General features: G+C 51.6%; 1 protein-coding gene and 1 long non-coding RNA gene across 2 annotated transcripts in view; one reads left to right on the top strand and one right to left on the bottom strand.

The window, feature by feature from the left end:
• The window catches only part of NT5E (5'-nucleotidase ecto), a 44643-nt gene that overhangs the window by 26532 nt on the left and 1074 nt on the right, over positions 1 to 17037 (top strand). The window contains exons 4-8 of the mRNA XM_036413904.2: positions 7430 to 7627; positions 9118 to 9272; positions 10802 to 10907; positions 12017 to 12166; positions 13995 to 14195. Coding sequence (XP_036269797.1) covers positions 7430 to 7627; positions 9118 to 9272; positions 10802 to 10907; positions 12017 to 12166; positions 13995 to 14195 — 810 coding nt within the window. The remainder of the gene's footprint in view (positions 1 to 7429; positions 7628 to 9117; positions 9273 to 10801; positions 10908 to 12016; positions 12167 to 13994; positions 14196 to 17037) is intronic.
• On the bottom strand, positions 5856 to 6529 carry LOC123651408. Its single transcript, XR_006740089.1, has 2 exons — positions 6257 to 6529; positions 5856 to 6216 (listed from the first exon to the last, which is right to left on the bottom strand). It is a non-coding gene; the product is annotated as an uncharacterized LOC123651408 (long non-coding RNA).

The following is a 17037-nucleotide window of genomic DNA, read 5'->3' as shown; positions in this document are numbered from 1 at the left end:
GGAGCAGAGCTTGGGCCTTCCGTGCCAGACGATCTCCGGGTTCTCTTCATGTAAGATGTGCACTGCACACTCCCTTGCTCTCCCACCCAACCGAAAGGAGCGGTGGGAATCGGCTGACAAGACCCCTCACGGAGCCCAAACACAGCACTTCCCACTGGACCCCTGGATGTGACCGCAACCTGGGGATTGCGGTCTCCAGCTAAACACTGATTTTTTTTTCCCCCTAAAAGAAAATGTATCAGGTTTACATGAATTTGTGGTTGTGTGAACCTCCTTATTCATCTCCGGAAATGAGGTGTTGCTTCTGAGAAGAGCACTGTCAGTGAGTGGAGGACAGTTCGGAGGTGTTTCCTGGGTCCCTCTGTCTGGTCTCACGGGAAAGTAGCCAGGGGGACATTCCCCCTTAGGGACCAGGAACCGAGGCATAACTCAGGTTAAGATGTTATCGTTAGCCTGCCAGAGGTCCAGGCCTTGTGACCATTACTCAGCTGCGGGTATGGTCCCCTGCTGCCTCAGGAGCTGCTGACTATCCCGGAGAAAAGGTTAGGTTTCTGAGGGGTAAGGGCGTGGGGGCGGGGAATATGATTTCTAGAGCTAAGATCTAAAACTAAATGAAAGTCCTAAGGAGCCTTGGTTTCTTATAACTGTGTTCTTATGGCTCTCGTTTTTATTTTTCATTTGTTTCATAAAGCCCTGTTCTGTGATGTAAAAAAGGGAATGGGAAGTCTGGTGTCTGGATGGGTCCTAAGCCATGGGAAGGCTGGGTCCTACAGAAGGGAAGGCGGTATCCCTCCTTCCCTGCTCTGTTTCAGCAGCCTCTCCCGACCCACACAGAGGAAGCAGAGACCTCAGGCCTGGCCGGTGGGCAGGGGACCCCCACAGCTCTGGGCAGGTGTTGGAGCTCTGGGCAGGTTTTCGGGGTGATGGAGTGATGTGGTAGATCTCCCTGACTTGATGCTCCTATAACCAGTCAGGGTTGAGTGTAGCCTGGATTGGGCTTCAGGCCAGCTTCATCTAGGCCAGTGACTTTCAACCGTGTGCCAGAAGAATCTTAAAAACGTGCAATGCCTGACTAGTTAGTCAGAGGCACTGAGCTCTTTTCCCTTAGGTTGTCAAGAAATGACAACAGCCAACACAACAATAGCCGTCCAGTGTGAATGAATCAAAATTATACCTATTTTTTGTCAGATCAGCAAAAACTAGAATATATATATATATATTTTTTGATGTAGTGCAGAATTTTAGTAATTACTTTATGTGTACCATTAAATGAAAAAGGTTGACATTGCTGTTCTACTTCTCAGACAAAAAAATAATAATAATAAAGTCCATTACCACCAAGCCAGCATTTCAAGGAATGTTAGAGGGCCTACTTTAATAAGAAATAAAGGTATAAAGAATAAAATGGTAATAAATAAGTTATCCTATATAATAAAATTGTCCCTTGGAAGTTTAACTGACCGGGAGTTCGACTACTTGCTATGATGTGTGCTGACCACTAGGTGGTGGCGCAGAATGAAGGAAGACCCCGGCCAGCAGACAGGGGAAGAAAGGCCCCAATCAGCCCTGATTTCTGGCCAGGCTTTGGTACCCTACCCATGCACGAATTTCGTGCACCAGGCCTCTAGTCAATAATAACCTTAAATGTAATTGGATTAAATGCTCCAATCAAAAGACATGAATGGGTAAGAAAACATGACCATACATATGCTGTCTACAAGAGACCCATATCAGAACTAAACATGTACACAGATGAAAGTGAAGTGATGGGGGGAAAATTCCATGCACATGAAAATGGGGGGCAGGGGGGGAACAATAAGGTAAGGTAGCAATACTTATATCAGGCAAAATATACCATACTGTTTGTGTCTACATGTTACGTATATGGCTTTTTGCTTAATCCCTTCACCTTCTTTCATCTAGTCCCTCAATCTCCCTCCCCTCTGATAGCTGTCAGTCTGTTCCATGCATCCATGCCTCTGTTTCTATTTTGTTTGTCAGTTTATTTCATTCATTAGATTCCACACATAAGCCAGGGCAGAACCTAAAGCCAGACTTCACCTCACGCTTCATGACCTGAGCAGCCTGCTTTACGGGTCTCATTGCCACACAGTTTCCTGTGGGCAAAACATGCTCAGAGCTTTCAACAACAACAAAGAAACCCTAAACCACTTTTGGCTTAAAACACTAAACAAATCTCTGTAGATTTAGGAAATACATGTGGACTCCAGGAACTCCACGTCTCTCCCAAGATCATGAAACCAGATTGAAACTGAGTTTGCACCAAAATCCATTCTCTTGACTCCCCGCTCCTGATTCGCTTTGGGATCCCAAATGAGCTTTAGTTGAGGAAATTTAGTTGTGGGGAGTTGGCCTGGGCCCACAGGCATTGCCCTTCTCTACCAATGGATTTCACTACAGGAAAGGCATAAAAATCTTGTCTTATCTATGGAAAAGTGCTGGCTAAATTACTTAAGCTTGGTCATTCAACAAACATTTATCCACCACCTGACCTACTATGTATGTGCTAGGCAAATTCCAGAGATACAGCGGCTCTTACTAAACTCCACGGTGCTTGTGGGGTTTATTAAGGAATTTTACACGTGAGGGAGACACGTCTTGGACAGTGGCGAGATGATGTGGACGTCAGCGCAACGTGGCAGGTGCCAAGGGGTAGAGACAGGGCAGGATGCAAAAGGGCACTGGGGTGTGGCCTGCCCCAGATAAGGGGAAGGTGACTTGCAAACTTGCCTGAGGAGGGGTGACAGCCTGGGCCAGGAACCAGCATGCCGGGGGAGCAGAAGAGTGTCCGCCCGACAGCCTGGGGGTTCAGGAAGCAGTCTCTTCTGGCCTCATCCCAGGCAGCAGTCCCATCATGGAAGAGTCTCTTCTGCACACTGACCTTGATCCGATTCTTCTTAAAGTGGGCAAGTCAGTCAATCACGTCACATTTTAGGAGGGAGAGACTTTTACCTTCAAGGTTGTTTCAGCTGGTCTAATAATTAAATTATGGGACAGATTAACAAGAGGAACTAATCAAATTTAACTCACATACATACACATGGGAACCCCACCTACAGGAGAGAGTCAGCGACCCCACATACATGAACGGTTCACAGACACCAAGGAAACATGGGGAGACAGGACATTCTGAGTTAAGGATGACGTAAGGCGCCTGTGGGGGCGAAGGTCATTCTCCGGGCGACAGGAGAGTTCTGAGGAAATGACATTTGGACTAAGATCATCAAGGTGGCCAAGAGTTAGCTTGATACTGATTATCTTTCATCTTATTGAGCAATTACATACGTCAGCTTCGCTTGTTGCATTAACTTCTTTAATCCTCCCAACATCCCTGTAAGGCAGGTATTGTTTTTTCTTCATTTTACAGATGAATAAACCGAAGTAAAAGGATGTAATTCTCCTGGAGGTCTCTCGCTCCAGGTCTCAGTCCCTATTGGAAGGCTGTGGAGGTGGGTGTGGTCTAGGAGTGAAAGGACAGACAGCTGATGGGCAAGGCGGTTGGTCTAGAACAGCGGGTCGGCAGACTCATTCATCAACAGAGCCAAATATCAACAGTACAACGACTGAAATTTCTTTTGAGAGCCAAATTTTTTTAAACTTAAACTTCTTCTAACGCCACTTCCTCAAAATAGACTCGCCCAGGCCGTCGTATTTTATGGAAGAGCCACACTCAAGGGGCCAAAGAGCCGCATGTGGCTCTCGAGCCACAGTTTGCCGACCACTGGTCTAGAATGTAGATGAAGCTGGTAAAGAGAGAAGGAGCCACATCGTGTAGGTACAACAGTTTATGATATTCACGCCAAAAGTTGCATTGCTTTGCCGGGGGCCAGTAGGAAATATTGTAAACCAGGGAGCACCTGATGGAACTGTGTCTCAGAAAGGTCGCTCAGGCTGCTGTGGCCAGGCATCAGACAGAGGTGACCTTGCCTGAGGAGATGTAGAGAAGCAGACAGATAAAACAGAGTCTGCTGAAAGTTCACACTTCCAAATAATTTTTAAAAAAGACTGAAGTCCCTTAGAAACAATGATGTGAAATACGCTCATTGCCAATTATTTTTATCCAGTCCTTTATAGCAGTTTGGAAGTTCTTAAACCAATTTTTATATATATATATATATATATATATATATATATATATATATATATATATGAAAAACCATAGTATGTAAATGATGTGCTGTGGAATTGTGCACCCAAAAAAAAACTCTGTATGGTTTTGTTAACCAGAGTCACCCCAACAAATTCAATAAAAAGGAAAAAAGGACATAATATGGATGGCATTAAAATATTCTATAATTTGCCCTGGCTAGTGTGACTCAGTTGGTTGTAGTGCTGTCCTTTACACCAAAAGGTTGAGGGTTCAATTCCTGGTCAGGACACATATCTGGATTGCGAGTTCTATTTCCAGTTGGGGCAATTACTGGAAGACAACTGATCTCTTTTCTCTCTCTCTCTCTCTCTCTCTCTCTCTCTCTCTCTCTCTCTCTCTCTCTCTCTCCCCTTCTCCTCTCTCTAAAATCAATAAGCATGTTCTTGGATGAGGATTTTTTAAAAAAACACCTATAGCCCTATTCGGTTTGGCTCAGCAGATAGAGCATTGGGCTGTGGGCTGAAGAGTCCCAGCTTGTGGTCTCAATCCCCAGTGTGGGGCGTGCAGGGGGCAGCCAATCAATGATTCTCTCTCATCAATGATGTTTCTCTCTCTCTTCCTCTCTCTGAAATCAATAAAAATATTTCTTGAAACCACCTATAATTCATTCAGCCAATTGGAAACCATGTGAATGACCTGGCACCGGGGTCACCATGACCCACCTTCTCAGCCCTCCGGGCCTTGGAACCATCAGGGTCCTGAGGGGCTGCTGTGGCCAGGGCTCCAGGGTGGGGCGCTCCTGTTAGGGCCTCCCATGGTGCACCCACTCTGGGCTGGGAATGCCCCAGTGACCAGCTCTAACTGCCAGCCCACTACTTCCGCTCCTCCAAGTCGGACTCCCAGGTTATTTTTTTTTTTTTTTTTTTTTTTTGCCCGGAGCAGAGTTCTGGTCAATAACTTCTGCCAAGTGAGGAGCTGGCTTTCTACAGACAGACGTGTGGAGAGGATATTTTGGGTATGAACGTCTTTGGCAGAAAATAGAATGGTGTGGGAAATGGGGAGTCCGGGTTGTTTTCTCTGTGGTTTTCAGGAGGGGGAAGATGGGGTGGAGGGGAAAGTTCTGCCTGGAGGCAGGGATTCAGCACAGAGGAAGTGGCCTCCCAGTTCCTGATTAAGTCCAGGTAAGACACCGAGGACACGTGTCTTCTTCTAAGAAAAGGAACATCCTGGGCTTTCGGAGGTGGAGAATGCTCCCTGCCGGACGGGAGCTGGGGTTTGTAGCTCAGGTTTCTAACGTTAACATTCTGTTCCAGTTCAGCTGTGTCTGTGGAAGCCAGAAACATACAGGTAAACCCTTCTCTTGGGTTTCCAGGAAACTGCCAGGCGTCCTTTCCATTTAGTGCCGTTTCCTCCTGGACGTGTGTTTTGCGCCACCGTGTGGGGATATTGGGAACTGCGCCTCCCCAAGCTGCTCAGGGCTCAGAGAACCACCTCCTGTAACCCTCCCCAGCTGAGAAGGGAGGGGCCTGCCATAGCAGGTTCCAGGCTTGCCCAAAGGAGGACCAGCACAGAGCAGAATGTTCATCTTCCCCGCTACTGTGCTCTGCTCCAGGTCACCCACAACTGCCGGAGCCCATCAAACTACACGGCGGGCCGAGAGGGGACAAGGCCTGCACGGCTCACCTCAGGTGCTTTCGTCAGAATAAAGTGCTAAGACCTTCTTCTTTTTCTTTTTTCTTTTTTCCCAAAGGGGGCAGGAAAATGGGAAACGACGGTTGGCAGCAGCCCTTCCTGCTTGCGAAGTGCCGGCCTTTGCAGCACTTCTCTGAGGGTGCTGAGCTGAGAGGTGGGGGGTGAGGGGTGCCCTTCGCACAGGAGCAGAGCAGGGATGGGGTTTCCATCACACTCACTGCAGCTCCAGAAACAGCACAGGGCCTGAGGGGCCGCCAGGGCTTGCACCCAGCTCAGTGAGGGGCCTGTGGCAGCCAGCTCTTGTCGGCCGAAGGAGAACAGAGCAGCGTGGGCTGTGCTGGGCGTGGAGAGAACAGCGTCTCAGTGCCTCACAGCCTGCTTTCCAGTGTGCCCTTCACCTACCAGCCTGTGACCTTGGCCACTAGCCTGTGACCTTGGCCACGAGCCTGTGACCTTGGCCACGAGCCTGTGGCCATTGGCCTGCTGGTCTGTAAATGGGGATAACCATGGGGCCTACCTCATGAGATGCTTGGAGGATTACATGAGATACAGCCCCTGTGTGGCTCTTGGCTGCCTCCCAGGACTGGCCTGTGAGAGTAAGCAATGCCGGCTGACGTTCCCTGCACCCCTCACGTCTGGTGCGAAGGAGGGGGGTGATAGGAACAGTGGCAGGTCAAGGGCATCTGTTCCATCAGAACAGCCCAAAGGAGGTCGTTGTCTCTGAGGAGGGAGATGGAACTGCAGTGCCGGGAGGAGGGGTGAGGTTACAGAAGTAACAGGTGCCTGGGGATGCGAGCCTCCCTGTGCCAGGCTCCCCGCCCCCACGCAGGCTCATGCCCAGGAGGCACAGTGGGGGGATCAGTGGCCCCCCACGGCTCTCCCAGGGCCCCCTTTGAGACGGAAAGCCGCAGAACCGCCCTGTGAGGTCTGGCGAGTGGACAGGGAGGGTGCGTGCTGGTCAGCCAGAGGATGAACGTGGCTCTTCCCAAAGGCACCGGAGGGGACCCAGGATGTAGCAGCAAAACCTGAAGACAGCCCTTGGTCATTTCTGTTCACGTTCATTCACGATCCTGAGGTCTGGAGTGTGTGTCTGGCGTGTGTGCACGTGTGTGCGCGCGTGTGTGCGCGTGTGTGCGTGCATGTGTGTGTGTGTGTGTGTGTGTGTGTGTGTGTGTGTCTGTGTCTAGAGGCTGCCATCGCCTCACAAGAGAGGACGTTTGCATTTATTACCTGCCGTGTGCCAGCACCGGGCCAGGGCGGTCAGACACTGAGTCCGCGCCGAGCCCTGTGAGGCAGGACTCTGTCCCCGTTTTCGGGCGTGGAAACTCCAGCGCCGTGGGGAGCAGTGGCTGGTGAGAACAGAACAGGAGGGAGGGAGGGTCCTCTCGGCGGCGCATCGCATCTTGTCGTCCCGGCCTCGGGAAGAGCTCAGCGAGTGCCCGCCGCGGAGGACGGAAGGTCTGTGTGGCGGGGGCGCGGGGACCAGGGCAGGTGCCCGCGGGCTCTGAGGGGCCGCAGCGGCGGGCCAGGCAGCGGCTCAGGATTCACTGTCCTCCGCGGGGCCTGCGGGCCGGCAGCCAGCCCTGCACGAGGGCGGCCTTACCAGCTCTGGCCCCTCTGTTCCAGGCACCCCCCCTTCCAAAGAGGTGCCGGCGGGGAACTACCCCTTCATCGTCACCTCCGACGACGGCCGGGCGGTCCCCGTGGTCCAGGCCTACGCTTTCGGCAAATACTTGGGCTACCTGAAGGTTGAGTTTGATGACAAAGGAAACGTCGTCACGTCCCATGGAAACCCCATTCTTCTCAACAGCAGCATTCCTGAAGGTACGCGACACCCAGATCGGGTGGCCGGATTTCCCCTCCCCTTTCTTGTTAATGTGTCAGGACAAGACTGAAATACTTTTGTAGAGCTGGGCTTCTCCTAAATGTATCACTTATGTGGATAAAGAGACTTAAAACATGCCCCAATGCCACAGATCCCCGTTTGCTTTTTATTTATTTTATTTTTTTATTGACTTTTCACAGAGAGGAAGGTAGAGGGACAGAGAGTCAGAAATATGATCAGCTGCCTCCTGCACACCCCCTACTGGGAGTTTCCACACCCGAAAACGGGGACAGAGTCCTGCTTCACATGCCCTTGACCGGAATCAAACCTGGGACCCTACAGTCCTCAGACCGACGCTCTATCCACCGAGCCAAACCGGTTTCGGCCCCATTTGCCTTTTTTGAGTCCTTTTAGCATCAGACACTGTCCTGCTGCCTCTTGGGCATTTCAAACGTGGCCCTGGTGTGGGAAAGCCGCTCTCGGCACACGCCCAGAGGACAGCTGACGAGGGAAGCAAAGGGGTTCAGACCCGGCAGAGCAGGGCTCCAGCCCTGCCCCTGCCCCCCTCCCCCGTGTGTGTCTCCCTCCCCCCTCCCCACCCCCGCAGTAGTGTGCCTGGGCAAGTTGCCCAGCTCAGGGGCGTCAGCTGCATTACTTACCAAATGAAGGGCTGTCTTTCTTCCTCTTTGGCCTGGGACTCAGCATTAAAATACATTTTATGTCATCCATTTTCTTTTTTGTTTTCTTTTATTAATATATTTTATTGATTTTTTTTTTTTTTTACAGAGAGGAAGAGAGAGGGATAGAGAGTTAGAAACATCGATGAGAGAGAATCATCTATCAGCTGCCTCTTGCACACCCCCTACTGGGGATGTGCCCGCAACCAAGGTACATGCCCTTGGCCGGAATTGAACCCGGGACCTTTCAGTCTGCAGGCTGACGCTCTATCTACTGAGCCAAACCGGTTTCGGCTGTGTCATCCGTTTCCATCCAGTACACATAGACACACTCCTACACCTCTCACCTGCCATCTGCTGCTCAGCCTGATCAGCTCAAGGAAGGGACTGTGAGGGGCCACAGTGCCCACCACCCCCCCCCCCTCCAGCCACACAGACCTCCCAGCAGCCAGGGGAGGGGCCGGCCACGCAGACGGCCGCACCTCAGCAGCCTGTGTGCCTGGCCCTGGGCCTGCAGCGCCCACCAGGCCAGCAGTGCCAGCACGGGGGCCAGCAGGGACCCCGAGGGATGCACTGGTGTCTGGATGCTCCGCCCGTCGTCAAATAAAGGTCCATTCCAGGTCTGCGTACCGGGAAACAGGACGGAGGCTCCTGAGGAGACGGCACAGCCTAAGCAAAATGCCCATCAGCATGGGGAAGCGGAATGCGTTTGGTTCCTTCCTCACCAGGAGGCCAGTGTGAGCCCGGCTTTCACGACAGACTGATTTTTGTGTGTGTGTGTGTGTGTGTGATTTGTTTGTTTTTTCTTCCAGATCCGAAAATAAAAGCAGACATTAACAGATGGCGGGTAAAACTAGACAATTACTCTTCCCAGGAGTTGGGGGAAACCGTCGTCTACCTGAACGGCTCCAACGAGGCATGTCGCTTTGAGGAGTGCAACATGGGCAACCTGATCTGCGATGCCATGGTGAGGGCCAGCAGGGGCGCGGGCCCAGGCCCGGGAGGGGAGGAGGAGGAGGGGAGGGGGACAGCCCGGTGGTTATATTATAGAATGGAGCATCTAAAACAAAATCAGGGCCCAGACCAAAGCCGGGCGGGATTCACGCTGAGCACCTTGGGAAGGGGTGCGAGCGAGACCAGCTGACCATCGCAAGGACTGAAGCCTTTATGTAAGGTGTTCGTTTTGGGACGTCTGAACTTTGAGTGTTGCTTTTGTGGTAAGATGACTGGAATACGCAAACTCTGCTGCTCTGAGGAGGTAGACACAGTAGACAAAACACATCTGCTCAGGCCTACCTTGGAGACTGCCTTTCCCGGGTCTGACCTCTGGCTGCCCCCGGAACCTCCTTCCCAAGCAGACGGTGACAGCACACACTCACACTGACAAAAACCGCTCCTGTGGCTGAGCACCATGGCCCGTGGCGGGCACCCCTCTGCCCGCCCGCCCGCCCGCCCGCCCCCCTCGGTCTCACCCCCCTTCCTCCCGTCAGATGCAAAGCCCACACCCACGGGCCCTCTCAGTCTGTGCTCTGTACGTGCTCAGGACACAGCCAGGCCCAGTAAATGTCTGCCACGTCGCTGGCAGTGTTCTCGCTCTCCACGGTAAAACCAAGGCTGCCAGGAAGCAGCTGGAGAGACGCCGGTACCTGAGCTGCTTAGAGGAAGGTCCCGAAGGGAATGCCCCAGCCGTGAGCAGTGCTCACCTCTCCGCCAAGAGACTGGGGCCAGGGTGAGAAAACTCTCCGTGCTGCACTATTCCCCCCCCCCCCCCCGAAAATGAGAATATATTCACTTTATTTCTGGTCACTAAACATATATTTTGTAAAAAGGAAAGTAAGAATGCAACTGATTCTCCCCCGTTTCAGGAGGCTGTCCTTGGGCCTTCAAAATAGTTGCTTGGGCCCTGACCAGTTTGGCTCAGTGGGTAGAGCATCAGCCTGAGGACTGGAGGATCCCAGGTTCGATTCCGGTCAAGGGCACGTACCTTGGTTGCGCGCACATCCCCAGTAGAAGGTGTGCAGGAGGCAGCTGATCGGTGTTTCTCTCTCATCGATGTTTCTAACTCTCTATCCCTCTCCCTTCCTCTCTGTAAAAAAAAATCAATAAAATATATTCTTTTAAAAAAAAAAAATAGCTGCTTGGGAATTGGCAGGGGACCTGGATGTGGAGGCCAGGGTCCGTGTGGGCCTGAGGCCTGCAGCCGAAGGCCAGGGTTCATGCGGGGCAGCCCCGGAGGCCAGTCTGCACGGAGCCCGTCCGGCCCAGAGCCGTTCGCTCAGGCCCATGAAGAGCACGGGGATGAGGAGGGGCTCGGAGCTGGAGACGGGTCACCATGCCTTACTTTTGCTTCTCATTCTGATGACGCTTGAGAGCTCCCGGGAACACAGGAGCGGGGAGAAGCAGCTTCCTTTCCTCAGGCGAGCCAGCCACACTCCGGGACCGGATCCCCAGGAGGAAGGCCCAGAGTAACTCACCCAAACTCTGCTCCCGTTGCAGATCGACAACAACATCAGGCACTTGGATAAAACGTCCTGGAACCACGTGTCCATGTGCATTTTAAACGGCGGCGGCATCCGGTCTCCCATCAGTGAGGAGAATAACGGTATGCTCCCCAGGCTCGGCCCCGGGCTCGGGGTGGCCGCGCCCACGGGCAGCCCCAGCTGAGCTCTGCTGCTGCCTCGCACCACAGGGTCAGCTGGAGCTAACTGCTACTCAGTCCTGCCCTCCCAGACGCACACACACACACACACACACACACACACACACGAGTGTTCTCAGGTGTATTTGCATGTGGAGGCAGAAGACCGGGGCACGTGGACCCCACGCTTGATCTAAGCTTCCGGCTCACAAAGTTAAACGGGAATTGCCGCTGGTTCCTGCAAGATGCTGGCAGCCTCCACGCTGCCGTCTGGAAAGAGAAAGGCAGCGCCGTCTTCTGTGCTGGGAACATACCCCCGGGTGCAATCCTTTCCGTGCACTTACAGATCTCCAGGGTCATGTTCTAGGTAAAATACACCAGCCAGACAGCTGGGCAGACACCCTGGCTGCCTTGCCTGATGTGCTCTCAAGGCCAGTCCACTTTGGTGTAAGCCCCAAGCCCATCTCATTGTCTCGATCAGGGGCAGGCAAGTGAGGGCCTGAGGGAAGTGCTGTCTGTCTGCAGGACCTAAGCAATGTTTTTGTTTTTGTTTTTAATATATTTTATTGATTTTTCACAGAGAGAGAGATAGAGAGTTAGAAACATCGATGAGAGAGAATCATCAATCAGCTGCCTCTTACACACCCCCTACTGGGGATGTGCCCGCAACCAAGGTACATGCCCTCAATCGGAATCGAACCCGGGACCTTTCAGTCCGCAGACCAACGCTCTATCCACTGAGGCAAACCGGTCCCGGCGGACCTAAGCAAATGTTAACACTCACTACAGGTCCCACAACAGGCCAGGAGATCCAGGCAAGGCGCAGGCAGCCTGGGAACCACAGCCGGTCACAAACTCCTGCCATCTTAGAGCTCAGGTGGGGAGGGCACAGCCAAGGGCCTCTTGAGTCCATTCCCACCTGCGCTGTGTCAGGAGCCACTTAGACTCGGAGGGTGCTGGCCCGATGGTCTCCCATTCCCCTCCCCTCCCCCGCCAGCCCTAAAGGACACGGGTCTGGGGAATGCTTGTTCTCAAGGTGCGCTCCTTGTTGCCTCCTCCGTGGCCGCCCGCAGGCACAATTACGTGGGAGAAGCTGAATTCCGTCTTGCCCTTCGGGGGCACCTTCGACCTGGTCCAGCTGAAAGGCTCCACCCTGAGGAAGGCCTTCGAGCACAGCGTGCACCGCTACGGCAAGTCCTCCGGCGAGTTCCTGCAGGTGGGCGGTAAGTGGCCTCCGGGGGAGGTGGGGTTCCCCCCAGGGCTTCCTCTGCGGCCAGGCTTGTCCGCACAGTCTCCTAAAGGACGCGGACTCACAGACCACCAAGAGGAGTTCAAAGCCCCGAGGCCTGGAGAGGAGCATCGCCCAGTCCGACGTCAGGCGGGCCCCACGCAGGTGCAGCCCGCCGACCTCACACAGGCCAGCTGCCTTGAAGGCGTTTCTATTAACATCTTAGTTGTTCGAACACTCAATCCTCTTTGTAAAATAGAGTAAAATCCCTCCTGTGTCCTAGTCATAACCGTCTGGAACCCAGCAGAGGTTCAAACGCGTGCATATGAACACGGACGGTTTCCGGGAGGGGCGGTCTGCTGCGCAGACGCAGCGTGTGGCCTGGTGTGCTCTCAGAGCCAGTCCGCTTTGGTGTGAGCCCCAAGCCCATCTCTTTGTCTCAACCAGGGGCAGGTGGCAGGGACAGGCTGTCTGTCTGTCAGCCTGCCTGTCTGTCTGGAGGACCTAAGCAATGCTTAACACTCACTACCATGTTAGACTCACTACAGGTCCTGAGCAGCCGTCTTCATTGAAGGCGTTTCTATTAAAATCTCAGTTGTTCAGATATTCAGTATTCTTTATAAAATAAGTAAAAGCAAATAACCCCTTGATTACTGAAGCAAGGGGTTCGGAGTGGGCGGAGCATGTGTTCTGGCCGGGCTCCGGCCCTGGCCTCACACACACACACACACACACACACACACACACACACACACACCGTGGTCTGGCTCCGCGGTGACTGGGCAGGTCTCCACCGCCCCCGGAGGCAGAGGAAGCCCGCCCGCCCCACTCGTCTCAGGCGTCCCAGCGAACATCAATGAAGAGACATTCTTCGAAATGGCCGAGGACTTCTGAAACGCTTCTGTCGCCACTCCCACAGCCCGGTGCCTTCACCTGCAGACTGACATTTTTACTTGACCCTGAGAGCACATCCTGGCCTCGTTTTATTGTCCTGGACGTGGGGTGGCTGTTGCTGGCGCTCTCCCTCTGCAGAATACTTAGGACTGAGGGGCTGCCGAAGGCAGGGGGTGAGGGTCCGGTTCGGGCCTGCTGCCTGTGGGGTAACCCAAACGTCCTGCCTCTTTGCAGGAGAGCATGCAGGGAGCAGCGGGTTTGGATGCTCCAGCACACTGCTGGAAGTTGTATGATCTGTGGAAGTCGCTCACGTCCAAATGACTGCCATTTTGTGCTCTTCAGCATTGTCACAAATGGCCTGCCCTCTCATCTACTTCTCATTTTCCAAAGCTGCTGAGTCAACTCACTTGGGATTTTATTTTATTTTAAATATATTTTATTGATTTTTTTACAGAGAGGAGGAGAGAGGGATAGAGAGCTAGAAACATCGATGAGAGAGAATCATCGATCGGCTGCCTCTTGTACACCTCCCACTGGAGATATGCCCGCAACCAAGGTACATGCCCTTGACCGGAATCGAACCCGGGACCTTTCAGTCCCCAGGCTGACACTCTATCCACTGAGTCAAACCGGTTTTGGCATCACTTGGGATTTTAGGAAGGTGTAGTTTCTCCCCACAGAGGCAGTCCTGGCCCGTGTGGAGCCGGAGCCGGGTTTTCCTCCAGTGATTCTCAGACCTCCCAGAAGGACGCCCCCTAACCTGAAAGGGTATCGGCAACGTCACCACAACTCCTGCTGAATTTCACTCACGCTCAGACTCCGTGAGAACCGGGCCCAGGGCCCCAGCTCCCGGCTTTGGCCAACGCCTCTTTCTCAGAAAACAGAACCTTTGGGTCCAAAGAAAACGTGCAATTGCATTTCTTTTCTAGGAATCCACGTGGTGTATGATCTTTCCAGAAAACCTGGGGACAGAGTGGTCAAACTAGATGTTCTTTGCACCCGGTGCCGAGTGCCCAGCTACGAGCCTCTCAGGACGGACGAGGTGTATAAGGTGATCCTCCCGAGCTTCCTCGCCAACGGTGGAGATGGGTACCAGATGTTAAAAGAAGAACTATTACAGAATGACTCAGGTGAGCACAGGTGCCTGCCCCTCTCCACGCCCCATAGGAACTCGGGAACAGCAGTGCTGGTCTGAAGCCGGGAGCTACTCACGATGCCGGAGCGGCGAAGGCAGAGGCCAGAGCCTGCCCCTGTGGCCAACGCCCTCCCAGCACATACCCAGCCATCCACGCCAGGGAAAATGCATTTACAAATCACAACTGTTTTTAAAGCTCTTTTATGTGCCTGTTAGTAGCCCTGCGCACAAATCCGTGTGCCAGTAGGTCACTGCCGCCCTCCTGTAGCTTCTCCCAATCCCCTCATAGCTCGCTGCCCTGCCCCCTCCTGCTGCTTGTAGTTCGCAGCCCCACCCTTCTGCAGATCCATGATCTGGTCGTTTCATGGTGGGTCCTTACACCTCAGGGTGTGACGGATAAATAGCATATTCCTCTCTTATTATATAGGATAAACAGCTATTTAAATGTTGAAACATGGGTTTTGCACTTATAGAAAAAACATACCTCTAGGACTTTAGGTTGGCCATGGAAAATCATCATAGTCCATCATCTCAGCTTTCCGCAAGAAGCTTTGAGTGTGACGGGGCCAAGGGATGCGTGGGAGATGACCCCGCCCTCTCAGCAGAGCACGTTGGTGGCACATGCTATGGGAACCACACTTGAGCCAGTCAGTATTTCTGACAGCATTTAGGGCCATGAGACACCAGCCTTTTAAAAGTCCTTTTGAGAATCACATCGTGTGCATGAAGTCCACTAAGAGAACACACTACCCTCTTCTCCAGGGAGAAATCAGTGATCTTGCAAGACACGGGCACAGCCTCCCTGAATCTCTGGGATGCAGCTCAGCCAGCTTCCTCCGCAGCCCCCCTGCCATGGCAGAGCTGCCATTCCAGCTGCTGGCCCCAAGGAGGGAGAGAGCAATCCGGCAGAGGAGGCAGCCCTTCCTGGGGAAAGGCACTGGCAAATTCTGTGCACTCCACGCCAGAAAGTGCAAAGGCAAGCTTCACAAGGTGCTCTCTCAGCGCCATGAAGCAGAGGCTGGTGGCTGGGCAGCACCACACCCACCCTGGCCGATGGGAGTTGGAGAAGAGGAACTCAACCAGAAAACTGAGGGAGCCTGGGCCCTGAGGGTTCTCAACCCTGGCTACACACCAGAACCACTGGGGGAGCATTTTATTTATTTTTTTAAACATATTTTATTGATTTTTTACAAAGAGGAAGGGAGAGGGATAGAGAGTTAGAAATATCTATGAGAGAGAAACATCAATCAGCTGCCTCCTGCACACCTCCTACTGGGGATGTGCCCGCAAGCAAGGTACATGCCCTTGGCCGGAATCGAACCGGGGACCTTTCAGTGCCCAGGCTGACGCTCTATCCACTGAGCCAAACCGGTTTCGGCTGGGGGAGCATTTTAAATGAAATGCCAGTACCTTGGCCCCAACATTTAAGAGATTCTAATTCAATTGGGTATCGAGAAAAGTCTCTTTCAGTGAATCTAATAATGTATTCCCAGAGGTAAGAACCAGAGAGGAGTTCTTTTTTAAGTAATAGACACTCTATCCACTGATTTTTTTTAATTGAGATTGTATTGACATATAACATTAGTTTCTTTTCATTGAGATTGTATTGACATATAACATTAGTTTCAGGTGTACAACGTAATGACTTGATCCTTGCATACATTGTGAAATCACCTAAATAAGTCTAGTTAACATCCATCACCATACATAGTTACAAAAAATACTTTTTTTCTTGTGATGAGGACTTTCAAGATCTACTCTTGTAGCAATGCAGTATTAATATAGTCACCATACTGAGCTTTACATTCCCAACACTTACTTTATAATTGGAAGTCTGTACCATTTAATCCCCTTCACCCATTTCTCTCCCTACCCCCCGCCCCCCATACCCTCACTCCCCTGCCTCTGATAACCACCAGTCTGTTCTCAGTATCTGTTAGGTTGGTTTTGTTGTTGTTGAATTCCACATATAAGTAAAATCATATGATATTTATCTTTTTTTACTTATTTCATGAAGCATGATATCCTCAAGATCCATCTGTGTTGTCCCAAATGGCAAGATTTCTTTTTTTTTTTTCTCCCCCTTATGGCTGAATAATGTGGGGCAAAAGTAAGTTTAGTTGTATGTTTGAAATACAAAGTTATTCTTGTATTCTTATTATTGTATTGTTTTCCATGTGGACAACTATGAACCTACTTTTGCCCACCTATATATATATGTATGTCACAATTTCTTTATCCGTTCATCCACTGATGGATACGTAGGTTGCTTCTGTATCTTAGCTACTGAAAATAATATTGCAGTGTACATGAGGGTGTATGTATTTTATTTAGTGTTTTCATATTCTTTGGATAAATACTCATGAGTGTAATTGCTGGATCATATGGCAATTCCATTTTTAACTTTTTGAGGGACCTCCATAAGGTTTTCCATAGTGGCTGTGTGCATTTATATTCCTACCAACAATGTGCATCGTCACCAACACTTACTCCTTGTCTTTTTTTGTCTTTTTTTTTTCTTAACATATTTCATTGGTTTTTTACAGAGAGGAAGGGAGAGGAGAGGGATAGAAAGTTAGAAACATCAATGAGAGAGAAACATCAATCAGCTGCCTCCTGCACACCCCCCACTGGGGATGTGCCTGCAACCAAGGTACATGTCCTTGACCGGAATCACCTGGGACCCTTGAGTTCGCAGGCTGACACTCTATCCACTGAGCCAAACTGGTTTCGGCTCCTTGTCTTTTTGATGACAGCCATGTCCATAGGTGTGAGGGGATACCTCACTGTGGTTTTGATTTGCATTTCCATGATGATTAGTGATGTTGAGCATATTT

This window comes from Pipistrellus kuhlii, unplaced genomic scaffold (assembly GCF_014108245.1).
Source record: "Pipistrellus kuhlii isolate mPipKuh1 unplaced genomic scaffold, mPipKuh1.p scaffold_m20_p_5, whole genome shotgun sequence".
Lineage (NCBI taxonomy): Eukaryota > Metazoa > Chordata > Mammalia > Chiroptera > Vespertilionidae > Pipistrellus > Pipistrellus kuhlii.
This window is presented reverse-complemented; position numbering and strand designations above follow the sequence as displayed.